An 18080-nucleotide genomic window follows, 5' to 3' on the forward strand; every position below is an offset into this window, starting at 1 on the left:
GCAAGTAGACTCCTGAGCTTGTAAAAGGCTACAGCTGGGTAGAAATGCTGGAGAGCTTAGAACAGGACCCTGTTAGCTCTGAAGAGTCTGGTGAGAAAGAAAAACACGCCCCCCCCCCCCCCCCCCCCCGGCTCGAGATCCAGCCACTTCAACAGATGTGCTATTATAAAAGTGGTACATGAGGGTTATCATTTGGCCTTCGGAGCGCGGCTAAGCAAATGGGAGACTAAAAACCAACGTACACTTGGGAAATGAAGCGGGGGAGGTGGGGGGAATCAGTTCTCGTGTGTTTAGTTTTTGAAGAAAATTGTTGTTGGACTGCTAGGGTAAAAGCGCTTTGCTGTATCTTCTGTAGGTAAATGCAAAGACTGCTCTGTGTTTGTCAAATAGGTGTGACTGCCGGTGTATACCTGCCTGACATGCGCTGGCATTCTCGCCAAGGGTTTCGCTTGTTTAATATACAGTAGTTGTAATTATGTTAGTGCTTCTATTAAAATATGAAGAAAAATGCTATTATTAGTAATGCATTCTTTGAAGATGTTCAGACATAGCTTTTACATTTGGACAGAAAACTAAAAAATCTGATTCTAAACAGATGGTCGAAGGTTTCTCAGCCTCTTACATAACGCTAATGTAGTCGGGATGACGATAGGTATAGCTGGAGCTGTATCGTAAGGAATATTGCAGCTGTAATAATTAAAATGTTAATCCCACAGCATGATGAAGTAAAAACCTGTGAAAGTTTCAATGCCTGCAACTCCTTTTACATCTAGAAAGAGAGTATTTTGATTTTTCCCCCCTCTGCTTAAGCAGGATTAGAGCTATTTTGGATCAGAATACTTGCAATTACAAAAACTTAGGTGTCTTTCATATGGTAATGGAAAGCAAATAAGTTGTGCAAATAAGATTGTGTGATGACAGTGTTGCAGTTGTAAGCAATGTTTGGGTATTTTAACAGCTTTACATGCTTTTAAACTGTGCTGCGGTATACCTGCTTTCCAGAACCACACACGTTTTTTTCTTGTAGCAGTATGTTTTGTTCCAACCATTCCTGCTTGTAGCTGTATCCTTTCCAAGACTCAAGGGTGTTTTGAAACATTTTTCAGATTTTCTTAATACGTTTTTTCCATTTTCTCTACATGTATCTGCTTAATTAATTGTTATTATTTTTCCATAAAATACTAGATTATACAAAACTTCTGGAAGAGAATTTTCAGGGCTCCTTGTTGTTGCTTCTATCTGTAGTTTAATTGTATTTGTTGTGAATTCTGACTTTAAAAAGACTTTGTAGTTAAAGCACTGCAATTGATTATTTTTTTTTTCGTCAAAGCCCTGCAAACGATTTCTGTAAATGGTCTGCTGTTGTTCTACTATTTGTGCCAGAAGAAGTAACTTTAGCTTAAAAAGCAAAGCAAAAATCTATTTCTGAAGTCCTGAAGAACAGTGTTTTTCCCACCCTTTCCAGTCTTTCCCAGCTCCCTCACCCCACAGCTGTCGCTGGTGTGGGGCAGTTTGTGTGCCAGCTTGGCAACACTGCTTTGCCAGTGCCCATCTGTAGCATGAGCTGTGGTTCTGGCACGGTGACATCTGGAAACTCCCTGTCACAGGAATGGCAATTCCCGTGCCAGCCTGCCGTGCAGGAAATGAACTCATGGTGTCTCAGGTTCAGGACGGGACAGCTTCTCAGCCTCTCAGGCTGTGGAGAGGGATGGAAGGGCTCGATGGCTTGTGAAACGCTTGGTACAAAATGGAAGAGCCGAAATTTCCCTTCTGCAAACCTCTTCTGCTTCGTAATTGTCTTCTAACTACTGCTGCGTGGTACAAGTACTTAGATGGTTGAAAAACTGCTCATGAATACAGTGACATTAGTTGAGAAAATGGGTATTTATAGACTGCAGAAAATAAACTGACCTTAATGGTATTTCTCAAAAATAGGAGCTACATTGTGTCAAGCCTCAAAGTGAAACAGTTACATTAATAAATATATCAGGTAAACTAGTGTGTTGATGAAATAAGAAGTAATCTTCTTTAAAGTGAAATACATCTATTTAAAATATAGTTTAAATACTTGGAAGTGGAAAGGACAGGGAAGGCTTGTTCTAGTGAGCATCGGTATTTAGTGAAAGCTTTTCAGGGAAGACCTAGTGGTTAACAGCTGAAACGGAAAAGCAAGAATCAGGGTACTGAGGGAAACCAAGGACCACATATGAATACATAGGAGTAAGAGCTAGAGAATTTGGAAAATGTCTAGCTGAGAGCCAAAATGGAGATCCACAACCATAAAACATTAAAAAGCTGTTTGACTTGCTAAAACCATTGCAATGATAGATAACTAGACATCTCCCATAAACCCCAGTATCAGACACCAGGCACCACCTGTTACTCCTGTGAGCACTGAGAAAAAGCAAAGATGCAAAGAATTTTGGTGATGTGAAGGAGGAGAAACCCCCCCTTAAGAGTGGCTGTGCACTGGCTGGCACAGCAGATGAATTCTGGAGAGGATTTAACAGAGCTTACAGACTGAGACAGTGTAACCCATTTGCCACGTTGAAAACTTCACTGTCTTAAGGGACTACAAGGCCATTATAATATTTCGTCTGGTAGGGGACCTAATAGGTAGCATTGGGATTGTTAAATGTTGCTTATTTCAAGAATGCACTACTTCTAGAATCCAACTGTTTTAGATGAACTTTTGACATGAAAAGATGTTTTTGTTATTTCAGACATCACGTTTATCTCAGAACCCTGATGCTTTGTAGCTGACAGGTCTGCAAGGTCCAGAAAAGCTGGACTGGTTCAGCTGGCGGAGTAGTGTGATGCTAGCTATAGCTGAAAGGCTTTAGATATCTTTTAGGTGAAGTCTGAGTTTTGTCCTACCTTAAATGAAAAATGTAAAGTCTTATAACTAGCTTAGATTTGTTTTAGTGCAAGGTACAGATTTTGGGGAGTTTTTCTTTTTCTTATATGGTTAAAACAACCCTGAACACTTAACTGTTCTCTGTCGTCTTCTAAAGATCTATAAATTATCTGTACTAATGTACTTGGTTATACTAAATTTCCACTACATCATTCCCACTTGAATTTGCACTTCTATCATTCTCAATTGCAGGCATTATGAGTCCAGGTGGGATTTGTTGAACCAATGTTTTTTTAAAGTGGTTTGTTTTTTTTTTTAAAGAAACTTTAAAGCAAAGAAAAATTCTTTCAGTTGCAGCCAAAGAAACAGGTGAACTTAATCCAAGTCTAAAAAGAACATGCTAGTTAGGGAACACCAAATCCTACATAGTTTTAGTGTGGTACAGCATTACTTTATTTCCTGAAGGTCTTGCAATGCAGATGGCAGATGTGTGCTGGGTAAGCTGTGTTCACTGTTAGCTCCACAAATAATAGAGGGATTATTCCATAAAACTGTCATGAAGTAACACTGTCTGTAGAGACTGTGGTACTTCCCAGATACGACACTCTTCCAATCTGTTGTTTTGAACTGCATGGCTAAAGTGCTTTCTTAGTAGTTGCTTTACTTACGTGTTATCAAGCATTCAGTAATTAAAGATAATTCTGCTTTTCTTCCCTTAACGATTCAGCATAATTTCTAAATAGATGTTAATATTTAAAATACCTTGTGTCCAGCAAGAGAGGTGGATACCTAAGTGTGATGTATTAAACATGTAGGTTAACACTTTTTCTCATTATACTTTTATCTTCTGTTAAGTAGGGCTGCCTATATTAAAACCTGCATTATCTATGAACTCATTATTCAGAATACCTGTCCACTGCTTCACATTCTTCAGATGTAAATTGGTATAAGTCTGAAAGTCCCACTGTATTGGAGAATACCAAATCCTAAAGCAGTTTGAGGAATGTAACAAAACTATATTTCAGTATTGAAAGAATTGAGAATTCACAAAGATTGTGTTTTGAAAGATTCTTATTTTTAGGTTTTTTTTTTTTTTCATGATGAACAGGTTCTTTGATTTCCCACATCCATGTGTTATTAAAATCTTACTGTGCTTGTACTTGTGGCATTCTAACTGGCTTATTTGTGCATCCTCTAAAGGAGAGATTCTCGGTTTAGAGTTTCCTTGGGACATTATTACATCTCTCAGTAAGTTCCCAGTCACTGCAGTTGTGGCAGAGGAGACAAAATACGGCAGAGAGATAAGAATATAATCTAAGAATATATTTTGGTGTGATAGCTGCAGGTGAAGTTTCATTGTCAGTAGAGTTGCAGTGACCAGAATAGAGTGTCACAGAAATGAAGTACCATAGTACATAATTTTTAATACCCTCAAACATGTGCAAAATTAAACTCAGGTAATATTAGACTTGTTAGGTGTCATCAACCATCTCACATTTGTTTAAAGGAAGTAAAGCTACCAAACCAAATTAAAATGTACAGCCCAACTCATATTCTAGAGGATTGGTTTGAGTCCTCATCAGTTTTTCTTAGCTGTGAATAAAATACTTAACCAGATAGCTACTTTAAGCATCCAAAGTAGTCTTTCTCACTTTAATATGGTATTGAAAGAACTTCAAGGTAAGCAGGTGCTTCTGTTGCCTTGCTCAAAGACTCCATGTCCAATGGACGGAACTCAATAGTTTCTCAAGGCTTTGGAAGAAAGCATCAACTTGATCTGTTAAAAATTTTATAGCTTGAAATAGTTCGTGAATAGCCTGTTCAGCAGGAGAACAAAGGCAGAATTGTGTGTTATGGTGGTGATGATGATCTTTGGCTTTTCTTTGAATTTACTAGTTTCTAAAGAGTCTTTCTAAAGATTGTGTTCAAACTCAAAGGCATACAGGTAGATATTACATCTGTTGAAAAGAAAGCATTTTATTTTTGATCATATTAAGTGGAGGCTGCTGGATTGTCTGGAACAGAAGTTAAAAATCCCATGCCCGCGTTCACGAGGGGCGCAGATACACTGAAGGTTCCAAGCTGCTGTGTCTGTGCTGGGATTGCCCAGCTTCATACACAGGAGTTAGCTTGCATCTCTGTTTGGCACATGTGTGTCTTGCGTGTAAATGTGTGGTTTCCTTTATAAAGTGATTTGAAACAGCTACTAAAAATTATGTTGTGTTATCTCAATTGCTGCACGCTGCAGATGTCCTGGGTTTAAGGCAAAAGGGTGGTGTGCCTGTCGTCTTGAAGGGTGAGATATTTGCAGTATCTCTGTACTTTTTCAGTTATCATGGTCATCTGCAGGATAGTAACTTTGGTGTACCGCAGTTTCAAGTGATGATACGTTGTCGAAGTTTGAAACAGAAATGTAACAACATCACTGTGCAGCCTGTCTCTTCTGTGAGTGAATGTGAAATTAAGCAGCCAGAAATTCCCAAAATGCTGCCAGACGCCTCGAGAGGGGCTTTCTCTGCCTTGATGTCCAGCTCTTGCCCTGTCCACTTCAGCAGGCTTTGAAGCTGCCTACAGGGCGAGAGAGAACCAGGCTGTTCAAATACAGCAGTATTTCACGTAACTAATACGGCTTTTCAGACTGAAACGAAGTTTAGCCAGCCACTTGAATTTACTCTCTGTGCTCAGCAGAAAGTCCTCATGGGCTTGACTTGCCTGGGCCAGGGGAGGGGATACCCCGCAAGAATGTGTGGAATTGGAGGTTGGAAAAAATATGCCCATCAAGCAGCATATTCTCCTGTTCTGAGTGGTTATCTAAATGCAAGTGATTTCCCAGGGCATCTGGCTCTGCACATGATCTAGAACAAATAGCAGAGGATTAATTTGCGTTTCAGAAGTGAAGGATTTAGCTATGTCTAGGGGAGACGCTGCGCAGGGGGGCTGCTGGGGGTAGCATTCCACTCTGCAAAGCACTTTCTGCTCAGAATTAGCATTCAGGCAATTAAATAGCTCAGCTGGCTGTGCAGGCTTAGCACTCTGAGCACTCAGCAAAGGTATTGGGGAAGAAAATGTGTTAGAAACTTCCTCACTTATCTGCCTTAATCTGTATGTTGTGTCTTTCTGCAGAGTTCAGTGTCTGTAATGCAAGCCTTGCAATTTGGACTTGGAATGTTGTCGATTAAATTCAGTATTAAAAAGGTAGCATTAAGTTAGACAAAGAAGTTGTAATTAATTGAATTAGTTTTTAAGCTAGTGTTGATTTATTCTTCTAAATAGTGTGTAGTTAGTGTTCTTTCTTCTTTCTCCCTTCTCTGACCCCTTGACCCCCTCGTCCACCCCATAACTTGGGAAACAAATTCTTATCTAAGTGTTGTTCGACCTTTCATGTTATTTATCAAAATAATCATCTCCAACTTATTTTCAAACCTTATTAAAACACGATTATAGTTAACACAGGGGAAACTGGCTGCTGCGAGCACCTCGGAGAAGTTTTAATTTTGAGCCAAACTCATCAGTCACCTTTCCAATATTAATAGCTTTCACTTACGTTTTGCTTGAAGAAGACAAGACTTTAGAAGAAAATCTTTAATATCCTTTATTTACAGTGCAGAGCATATCTTAACTGCCTTTGGAATATGTGTTGTTTGGAAGCATGAGCTTCTCAATCAGCAGCAACTGAATCCTGGGATTATTTTTTTTTTTTAGGCTTGGAAAAACATGAGTTTGTAGTGTACCTTTTCTTGTTCGTAACAGTTTATTTTGAGCTTCTGCTAAAGACTTGGTCTACCATCCAGCAACTTTGACACATCTGCTGAAGTGGCTTTATTTAAATAAAGCATTTTAAAATAATTTCTTCAAAAATACAAATTTGCCTTGTTTTCAGTAGAAATTGGAGATAGGAAAGGAAGTTACTGAAACTAGCACATTAATGATTATTAAACAATCTCTACACCATGATCCTGTCTCCTGCTGGCTTTCAAAGCCCATGAGCAAATTGCAGTGCAAAGTGTGGATGGTTACGCAGTTTATACCAAAATCTGTTTTCAGAAATAGTGGATAAATTGTGCAAAACTATCCTGTGCATCCCAACCATTACATTTCTGCCGTGACCCGGAGACTATGGAATGTCTATTCATTTGACTTATATTTTGGTTTAGTCTCTGAGCATTTTGTAGCTTCACTCTTTTTGTTGAACAAATGAAAGTCCTTCAAAATGTTGCTGGCAGTGTGTATGTGACTCCTTTCTATTTCCCTGTGTTGTGAAAGATGAGCTGAGAGAGGAGCTTCACTCATCTTAATCTAAATTTATTTCTGAGCATCTGAAAACACTGCAGCTCTGAACTTTGCTTTATTTTTTTCTTCAGGAACATCGCACATCCACTGAGAACTTGGAGCATGGCTATGAGCAACGTCAGTGACTCTGTGGTTCTGAGCAATGGCAGCATCTTGTCAAATGCTACCGGCCCAGGTGTTGCAGCTAGTGATGGAGATGTCATGGTCCAACAACTCCCATCCAAGGAAACACCAAGAACAAAAGCGAGTCCAAATGGCTGCCTGCAACTTAACGGTACAATCAAACCATCCTTTTTGCCTTTAGACAACCAAAGAACTCAGCAGATGTTGTCGCAATGCTGCCACCCCTGTCCATACCATCATTCTCTAAGTAGCCATAATAACAAGCAAGAATGTCATTCAGTGGTTGGCAGCTCAGCACCATCTCCTATGACTTCGTGCTGCATGCAGCCACATACTGAGTATTCAGCATCTATTTGCCAAAAACAACCCCCCATATATCAGCCTGCCTGCTGTCTTCAGCCCTCCCCGTCTTTCTGCCTTCACCATCAGTGGCCTGACCATTTTCAGCATCAGCCTGTGCAGCAACATATAGCCAGGATAAGGTAAGCAGATTGCATCATTTGTAGTTCTTGGTACGGTTAATGTTTTCCATAACTATTACATTTTCTTACAAAAGCAGAAGATCTAAAAGGAACGTGAACCAAATTTCTTCCCCAGTGTTTTTATAAGTTAATCTTTAACACATTACTGACTTCCCCCCGCTCCCCCCAGAAGAAACCAAGTCAGGAAACTAGTTCTGCAAGACTACATGAATATTCCTGAAGTGAATTAGTTCTTTCTTGAGGGGGAAAAAAAAAGGCTGTTTTTTCTTCTTGGGGATTGGTTTTCTTCTCAGAAGCTTGTTAACTCTTCTACAAGACACAATGTACACCTATACTGGGTGAAACAAACCAATGCAGAGCTAGGTAAGAAAACATGGAAAGAACTGATATGTCTGCATAGTCTAATCAAAACCCATATTTCCTCAAAAAATGATGCATTGAAACTACTTTCAACAATTTTCTTTGTCAGATCAGCTGGTTCAGTAAGTTACCCCCATGTCTTTTCGGTGTATGTATCTACTAAACTTTAGTTGTGCTTGGATTGAGAAATTTTGAATTGTTCCAGTTTTTAATCCTTTCTATCTTCCACTTTGTATGAACTTGCCTTTTTATATTTGTTGGCTTTGGTGTTCCAGTGACAGTAGTCCCAGCTATAGGGAGCAGCAATGACAAGGAAAATCTACAGCCTGCTGATCCTGGGCAAAATCAGTCAGTCCAAGACACAATTTCTAAATATCAAATTCCCCATTGCAGTAAGACACTTTAAAGCTTTTATGCAAGGTTTGGGGTTTTTTTTCTGAGTTGCAATTGGGCCAAACTGGATGAATTTTCTCTGGAGTAATAAAGTTGCCCTTCTCCCTGTCATCCAACAATCCTTGCTTGAGAGTTTGGAGCTACAAGTATTTCTTAGTCAGGTACAATTATTTTGTCTTGATGAAATGTATGAACTAATTTTATACTACTGAGAATATTAGATTAGGACAAATATGTAATATGGAAAAAGTCAAAGTGAATAAAGCTCTTTTCCTGAAGGTGAAAGCAGATGAGAATAAGGATAATAATACAAAATGCAAATCAGCTTTCCCCGGCCAGTTATTCCTCTTATAAATGGAAAAAATCTTAGTTGTTGGAACTGCTTAGTCAGACATGTTTTTTTCCACCCCATACTTGTTAAGTAAAGATGAAAACTTTTATATAATTTTGTATGCAGAGGTATACAGGAGGTTGAGCCATTACAGAATCCATCAGTCATACTTTTCGAATTGTCAGAATGGGTGCACTAATTTTGCTGTTTTTCTCCCTGCGCAGCAGGACTCTTCAACTTCATCTGTATTCCATAGCTTTGAGGAAGGGAATAAATGTGATCCATAATCTGGTTTTCTGCTCTTATTCTAGAAAAAAGATCAGTGAAAAGTTCTTCCAGTTATGGTAAAAAAATGTTTTCCTTGGCACTTCAGAAATACAAAAAACTGTTTGAACTGCTATGATGGGGATTTTGAGCCAAGATGGGTTTTTTCATCTTGCACTCCCTCACCGCGGTGTACATTTGTACATATATGTACATAAATTATAAATAATCATTTATGAATAAATGTTTGTCTTGATGTTAGCAATCAAAATAAGTATACAGTCTGACCTTTAAAGCACCTGTACTTATTTACTCAGCTATATGTGTTGGCATACCCTATGTATCCCTATCAAGTGATTACTCTTTCATTTCTGGAGTTGCTTCTAGCTAAGGCAACTGAATTTTCTCAGCAAGAAGATATTTGCAATATGCCTTATAGGTCAGCAAATCAAACGAGTCCATCTGCTAAAAGACACCTAGCTTCTGGTTGCGGTTACCTGTTCTTTTAGCTCTAAACTTAGGGTAAATAGGACTGAGGTGCCATGTCATGTTGGGGAAGTTGGACTACTTGTGCGTTTGAACTTCTTAGATTGGCTGTGGCTGCATTAATGGAAAACGTGTACATTTCTATTGCTTGTGTTATTAGCATGGAACCAAAGACTGCTTTTCCTTCTGAATAGTCGGCGAGGTGTGTCTAAATGTAGTAGTCTCCCATTGTGTTTTAAACCTAGTTTATCATACTGGGAGGCCATTGTCAGTGAAGACCTGTTGGTAGATGGTAAAAACAGGGAGCAGCTGAATGCAGCCTTGTGGGTGGATGGATATATGCTTAGGAAGAAGCAAACTGTCTTATTTGTAGTTACTGCAATGCTAAAGAGAATAGGTGATACATGTATCTTCATTTTTTACATGCTCAAATGACTTTCTGTACACAGAAGAGTAACGCTTGGGTATGCGATATTTTTGCATGATCTTTGTTCCACACTTCAATTTTACTGCATTTTGAGCATATAATCTGCACAACAGCTTCTTCTCCAGATATTTTTCTTACAAGGCTAATTGGAAATCATCCAACATGCGCATGTTTTAACAGGATTATTTAAAGTGCAGGTTCTCATATGATACATTAATTAAATTCACTGCGTAGTCAAAGTAGCTTTCATTTTGGTTCTTTGTATTTTTAAAAATGCATTCAAATATTGTTATAACTTTAAGGTGGGGGGAAGATGTGATTAGATAGAGTGGGGCAAACGCTTTTTGCAAACTGTGGCTAATGCGTACAGCTCTGGGCAGGTAACCAATTGTTTCAGCACGACAGGTTTTGTCAGGTTTTGAAGCCCAAGGCTTAACGTTTGTCAGTGACCTAATATTAAAGGAATGTGGCTCTGGTATATCACTGCAGATTGAAGTGTATAAAGAAGACAGATTGAAATAATGCCACACTTGTCCTATCGTCTTAAACCTGGCTGGATCTGGAATTTTGTAGTGTGTTCAGCTTTGAAGTTTAAACTAAATTACATGGAAATGTCATTTATACACTGTAACTTGAATGTCTGTGCAACTGGAAATTTGTTTTGGATTGGTGAAAAAGGCTTATAGCAGAAAAGAAAATATTTTTAGTGGTTGGTGGTGTACAATATGATTATGGCAAAAAAATCTGTTGTAAAAGTAGGTAAAATAGGTCCACTGTTGGTCATAATGATTCTGATGATTTTTAGATATTTTTCTGAGGCTGGAAGATCTTGAGCAAAGTTTTTCATGGTATTTTGTGTATATACTTAAGACTTAGTTCATTCAAACATGTCCATACCTCTTTTTAGTGGGCATAGTATCTTGACCACAAAGACACTCCTTGGGAAATTCCAGCCATCTCCATATCAGAATGTGATTATCTGGGGGCTTGATTTGCTTTCTGACAAACAGTTTCCAAACTTACCTGTTTGGAGCGTGTTATGCTTAGTTTTTCATTTCAGGTATTATTGGAAGACTTTTTTTTCTACCCTGCCCCTTTGGAGGACTCATGTTGAAGTAACCCTTTTTGTCTGAATGCACTTATGTATCTCAAGATACCTGTGGGGCTTAGGGCCACTTGGGTGGTGGGTAGTTATTGCCTTTCCTTTGCTGCCATCTACTTCTGTAATAGTCAGCAACCTTCACCAAGTAGTCAGTAGAAATGAAGAAGAACCGCCAAGTAGGGCTGTTAATCTGAAGAAGTGGAAGAAGCACAAAGAGTGACGCTTGACAACTGGAAGCATCAAGTTAGGAGTCACTAGGTAAGAGTAAAACTATACAGCCCAGCAGCATGTGTAGTGCAATGAAAGTAGGATAAAATAAATAATGAAGGGTTGCATACTCTAGCAGAACTAAAAGCTACAATAAATAAGTGTAAAACCAGAAAACTCTTTAAATCATTCCTGGTATTGTTCAAAATCTATTCTTTATATAGGAATGTGTGCATGTAAATAGGAGCAGAAGAGGAAGAACGTGCAGAGATCATTCAGTAAGTTGTCTCAGGGTTGTGGAAGGCATGGGGTAACAGTGCTGTGCATGGCTCTTGTCTCTGGTACCAAATTGAATTGCTTCTTTCAGACTTGTATGTGAACTTTTGAATAGGAAAACACCAGTTAAAAGTTATCAGTATCCTTGCTAATCTTGATGCTATTCCTTTTGGAATCTCTCTTTGGTGATACAATTTGGAAAGCTGAGGTCTGTCGACTTGGAAACAAAAGGTTGGGGAGAAGAGGTTAGAGAGCTGCAAAAGAGCTGATGTTACTGCTGATAAGGAAACTGTGCCAAATTGCCAGTGCGTGTAGTTCTTGAGCTTCTGCAATATTGAACCAATAAATCCATACAAGTACTCTTTGCTTGGAGCAGACCTGCTCTATATCACCTACCATTATTTACATTTCAAGACTACAGTCTTAATGCTTTTGACTAAAGCAGGTAAGTAGAGAACAGTTCTGAAAAGTGTTTGAATTATCTCTGGTAAAAAAGACGAGATAAAAAGACATGTAAGATGATCTTTGCATGACTGTGCAGTTGTCTCAAGCTAGAACATGAAAAGAAAATCAGTTTTAAAGCCTCACAGAGTCATTAATCTGCTTAAAATTTAAGACTTCGGGATATATGTAAATTACTCCTCATCCCTTACCAGGCTAGTATGGAGGTTTTAGCTCCCAAAGCTTGGATAGTTTGAACTGCTGGATTCAAAATTTTTGCTTGCTAGACCAATTTATATTTTAAGCTTAAGGCAAAAACCATGGTACTTCAGAGTCAGGAAACTGGTAAAGCGTTAATACCTCCAGACTTGCTGTACATCTTCCTTTCAGTTATATTTAAGCTGTCTTTTGAACTGTTTTGGCATTGCAGATTTATGTGACAGTCCTGGGATTCTGAGTTCTGCTGTATCTCAGAATGTTCTGTGCCACACACTGTTTAAACAGTATTGTGGATATATTTGAATACTTACACTTTTAATTAATACTTTAAAAAGGAGATTTATAAAAATGAAAAAGCTGTGAAGTGAGGATAGAACATTATAGCTGCCTCTTACCCATTTTATATTTTCCTTCTAGTTACTTGGCATAAAGATTAGAAGCAGAAAGAAATAAAAAGCTCTTGTTTTTTCAAAAAGCAAGGGAATGTTTGCCAAATACCAGTCTTAATAACAAGACTTTGTTATGAAACAGCTCCCTGCTTGAATTCCAGGAAAAGGATAATTGTTATCTAGTACATTCTGCATGGCTTGCCGAGCTGATTATACGTATACATGTCTATACAATATTTTCAAATATTCTCATTTCAGCAACATTAACTGTTCACAAGAACTCCTACATGGAGTTTTTTAAATGGAGTGTTTTCCATCTATATAAATATTTTTCCATTTTGGAAGTTGTTAGCTTCTGCTGTATTTGATGCATTAAAAAGATACTTTTGTTTTTGCTTTTTATATGGAATGTGTACTAATGTTTTTTGTACAAAATACTTATGCATATACTGCGTTATAATGTAATAAAAGAGGCTTACTCCTCCTAGGAAGATTAAAAATAGATATCTTTAAAAAAAATCCTTTAGGTCAGATTTTTGAAGGTTGTTTCTGAAACTTTTTATCCACCTTTAGCCACTAAAAGGCAAAAGCTGTTACCATCATTTCATGTAGCGTTCAGGATGTTCCAAACATCTTGATTTGTTCTGTAGATCAGGAGTTCCTGTGTGTTGGTAATTTGTATGGAAACAGTGCAAATTCTGACTTTATTCTCATTTAAGCCATTTATTCCGTGCTAAAATAGGAATCCTTTATCCAATGGCTTCCCGAATGAAGAGGCTAGAGGCACATGGGAACCACAAACTAGATGCTGCTTTTCCTGTTCCAGCATTAATAGCCCCATGGTATACTTGGGAGCCTTGATGGAGTTGAGAAAAGGAAAGGGAATGTGTAGCAGTCTCGTGCATCCTTCCGAATCTGAGCCCAAATGTGAGATTCTCTTTCGTGCATGTGTGGAGGAAGAGCTCTCCCTGTGATCAAACAAATGAGCCGGGTCTGGTTTTTTTTCTCAGAAATAATTTTTCATGGCAGTCAGTAATTTGAGCTGTGCTTTCTCATTTTTACTCATTTGACTAATTTTTACTTTGTCTTACATTATCCCTGAGTGTGATACCTTAAGAGGTTTATTCTGGTTTTATTAATTCATTACCCTTCCCATGATGATTATTATGCATTGTTGGCTATGCAGACAACATGCTGCACTTGCTATTGCCCTTGCACAGAGCTGAAAGCAAAGAGCTGACACACAGAGACCAGGATACAAATAAAAAAAGCCATTTATAATTCAGTGGCTGACCAAATTACAAATAACATGCCTAGAAAAATATTAAGTGCACTTAAAAAAAATTTCCCTTATTCATCAGGCAATCCAAGGGATTTTTGCAGGCTTTTAATTGTACTAATTAAGCATTAGTATTTGTCTAGACTTCCGATTGCTTTGAAGCAAGCATTTTTTTGAAGCAATAGGAAAAAGGGACTTTGAAGGTTCCTGCTCTGGTCTGAGTGCAGCTGAGTACCAGCCTTGGCCATATTTTGACCTTTAGTCTCTGCCATTTAGAAGCTCCAGATTCTGTGTGTGCTTGAAGATGAATTTCCCATGCCCTGTGTCTCTCACCTTTCCTTGAACAGAAGAGCTAGTACTTAACTAGCAATCTGCTGGGCCTTTGAACTGTAGTCTTCGGAAGATGTAAAGCTGATAATGTGAGGGACATGGTAAAAAACATGGGTCCTTTCTTTTGTACTAAATTGACTGGAAAACCAGCATCAGCTGTGTTCATTCCTGAAAAGGAGTAATTGGTGTGGTTTTTGAGATGACTTTTAAAACTGAGCGCTTAAGTACAGGTAATTAGGAAAAATAATCATGGCTGAACAACAAGAATGATGGCGGTTTATTGGAATGCTTTGACCGCGTATAGTTGTTCTCATGCACTTTTAAATTAATAGGTTGTAGTAAGGTTCAAATGTGAAACAAGAAAACACTAGACAACAAAAAGCAAAATTATAAACTACACATGGCCAAGTGACCTCATCTTCAGCACTCTTAAAGAGGTGGGCTTTGAAAGATTTGGGTATTGCTACTTAAAAGTTTTCAGTCTTCTTCGTGATGGGGGGGAAAGTGCAGAAAGAGGAACATAGACTTTGGAAAGCCGTTTGTAAGTTACTATAATTCTCTGTCTCTCTAGCTCTTTCCAGAATCACTTGTCTTTCCTCTCTGATGATTTCAATGTTGTCTTCATCTCCTAGTAAGTAATAATTGATGTACATGCTTTTAATTATAGTCAGTGGTGCCTGAACAGTAAAACAAAACAAAAAACCCCAAACACAATGCAAGAGGGAAATACAGAGGGCACCTGAGCAATTTGGCATTAATTTTGCTACACTGAGATTTCTGCCACGATATCTGCTGAATAAAAAAAAAATAATTTATCTTAAAGCTTTGACCGTCAATGCAAAATAGAAATGAGATGGTGCCACTAACAGATTAGTACAAGTAAGGGAAGGTACAGGTAGAAATCCTGATCATACTTCAGATAGCCTGGCTCATCTATTAGGAAATAAGTTTGGGTTTGGGTTTTTTAATATCATCATAAATAGATGAATGTACTGGACTAGCAAATCTGCATACATCACTTCTCCCACTTTTACAGTATTTTCTGTGATGTTAATGGGATACCTCCTCACAAAATTCTTGTGTTCCATTTCCAGTTTGTAGGATGTTTAGTTCATTCAGTCAAATGTGTGAACTTTGCTAACTTTTTGCTGAACAGCTTTGACTATATTAAATCTGTTTAATCTTGCAGTGCTTTTTTTGAGTCTTAGTTACAATACTGAAAGCCTTTAAATCTTCAGTAAATATTCCCTTTTTTTGCTTGCTTCTTACTGAGCAAACAACAAATTTAATCTCAGGACATACAGAAGCTGGTGTTGCATTATATATGTACAGTTTTTCATTTGTGTCAGCATATGCTAAAGAGCCTTCTTAGTATAATTGCTTGCTAAATCCCTTTAAATCTTTTAATTGTGTTGAATATACATACAGTTTATATAATTAAAAAAATTATTACATTCTAAGTGACTAAATGCACAGACATCGGAACAGCAGCTCAACAGCAAAATGCATGTTCAAAGTGAAATACTTTGCTTTTAAAATTTAGAAATGAGAAATTCAGAACAAAATTGCTTAATAATAGTATTTTCACTTGCTGCAAGAGGTCGGATACATATAAAGATAAAAACTAGCATTTGTCCCTGTACTCAGTCTGATAATCTGGAGAAATTATTGTAATCTATCTTCAAAAAAGCTCTCTGGTCAAAGGAGGTTTTCTGAGAGCAAAAATGAACCCCCTGGTGACTTACATTCACAAACTCTTACATCTGCACAGGAAGGAAGACTGAAGCATGTACCAGTTGAAGCGTGATATGTGACAGCCTGAAGTCTCCCTACTCCAGAGTCAAACTTGCATATGCTTACTGTCAATCATTAATGGCTAATAAAAACACGGATTTCAGTCTTTGTGGAGAAATACCTTGATAAAAATAGGTGCTCTTGTACATCTCTTTCATTTTCTTTGGTAGCGTGGGATGGAGTTTTTCTTGTGTGTATGTTGTGATTTCTTGGGTCATGTTAATTTCCTGTCTGTCAGAGAAATACAAGATGTGACCATGACCTTGCATTGCTCCATTCAACTGGGAAGTGTAATAAAACCTGCTTTGAAATAAAATATTTCTAAGGAAGGAACTTTTTGCCAGTAAAAATGCTGAAAACTACTCTAGTCATCATTTAAATCCCAGAACGTATCTATTAATTTCACTGTAATTACCAAGAAAAGAAAAAAGACTAATGGTTTTAGACTTGTGAAGGATCTTGAAATAATATTAGTCTGCTCCAAATTAGCTGTTGGCTTGTTTTCAAATAATGATTCATGGTGGTATTTTACTAAGCCTTTTTTATTGTCTTGAATAGTTCAGAACTTTTGTTTAACTTGCCAAACAGTGCTCTATGTGGTCCTGCCCTTAGTGCTTCAGAAGTTAAAGAAATATACATATATTTATATATAGCTTCAATTAAACTTTTTGAAGAAGCGTGTACTTTAAATTATGTGTAAAATCTGCCATTTAAATCTGGGACAATCCAGTTTATGTTTGATGGCAGTTTTCTTATTGACAGCTTGAGAACTGTGTTTAAAAGTGGCTACGCTCATTAGGGAAAGAAGAATACAAGAAAAATATTTCTAGGGTGTATATTACTTGGCTCCTTCATATGCTGTCAGATTTTCCTACAGAGAAGATGATTTAATTCCTGTTCAAGGGAACCAAGTAGACGCTATTAAGGAAAAGAGCCAGCTTTCCTAGTAGTTGATAATATTTAGTCAGTTGTTGAAGATGAAAGAGGGAAGGCATTAGGAACCAGTATTGCGAAAATGAGTTTCAAAGGAACCTTAAACTGAAGACTTAAGTAAATCCTAGGCTTCTGCGTGTATGCCATCCACATGGAGCAATGAGGAAAAGAGGAGGAAAAACCCTAACAAACCTCAAACCTTGGAGATGTTTATAGGAGCATTTCAGTTGCAAGTCATCTGTATGTTATACATTTATTGAAGTTTTAATTTGGGCATATAACAAATTGTACTGGGATAGAAGAGACTTCCAGTTGGAAAGGACCTACAACGATCGTCTAGTCCAACTGCCTGACCAGCTCAGGGCTTGACCGAGTTAAGGCATGTTATGGGCATTTTCCAAATGCCTGTTAAACACTGACAGGCTTAGGGGCATTGACCACCTCTCTAGGAAGTCTGTTCCAGTGTTTGACCACCCTCTCAGTAAAGAAATGTTTCCTAATGTCTGCTCCAAACCTCTCCTGGTGCAGCTTTGAACCATTCCCATGTGTCCTATGGCTGGATCCCCAGGAGAAGAGAGCAGCACCTCCCTCTCCACTTCCCTTCCTCAGGAAGCTGTAGAGCATGATGAGGTCGCCCCTCAGCCTCCTTTCCTCCAAACTAGACAAGCCCAAAGTCCCTAGCTGCTTTTCATAGGATGTTCCTTCCAGCTCTGGTGCTAAACTTCTCCAAGTAACTTCCAACTGAAAATACAGATGTATAGGATGTCAATATGATTACATTGACCTTTTCCCATCTCTGCTGAATTAATGGAAACATAGTTTCCTCTTGTATGGTGGCATGAGCCAGAAGTTTGTGACTGGGAGATGTCAAAGTTACTCGTTACTTTTTCAAAGTAGGTTATTAAATTTTATATTGATTTCAAAGCAGAAAGGAAGTGAGCAAAACCTTGGTTTTAAGTATATACGGTTTGCCACTGGTGTTCAAGCTGTCTGGTTTTACCCAGCGTGTATGCTGTAGGTCAGTAAAGCATACACTTTTTATGCTGAATTTAGGTGAGAGAGAGCAAGAATCACTCAGTGATTTTCTTATTAAAAAC

The 18080-nt window shown here is 38.1% G+C and overlaps 1 protein-coding gene across 3 annotated transcripts in view; it reads left to right on the plus strand.

Annotated features, from left to right (window-relative positions):
• The window catches only part of DISP1 (dispatched RND transporter family member 1), a 92201-nt gene that overhangs the window by 50339 nt on the left and 23782 nt on the right, over positions 1-18080 (plus strand). For all 3 annotated transcript variants that reach the window (XM_037405644.1, XM_037405646.1, XM_037405645.1), the window contains exon 2: positions 7219-7752. In XM_037405644.1, the coding sequence (XP_037261541.1) occupies positions 7219-7752 (534 nt within the window). The remainder of the gene's footprint in view (positions 1-7218; positions 7753-18080) is intronic.

This window comes from Falco rusticolus, chromosome 12 (genome assembly GCF_015220075.1).
Source record: "Falco rusticolus isolate bFalRus1 chromosome 12, bFalRus1.pri, whole genome shotgun sequence".
NCBI lineage: Eukaryota > Metazoa > Chordata > Aves > Falconiformes > Falconidae > Falco > Falco rusticolus.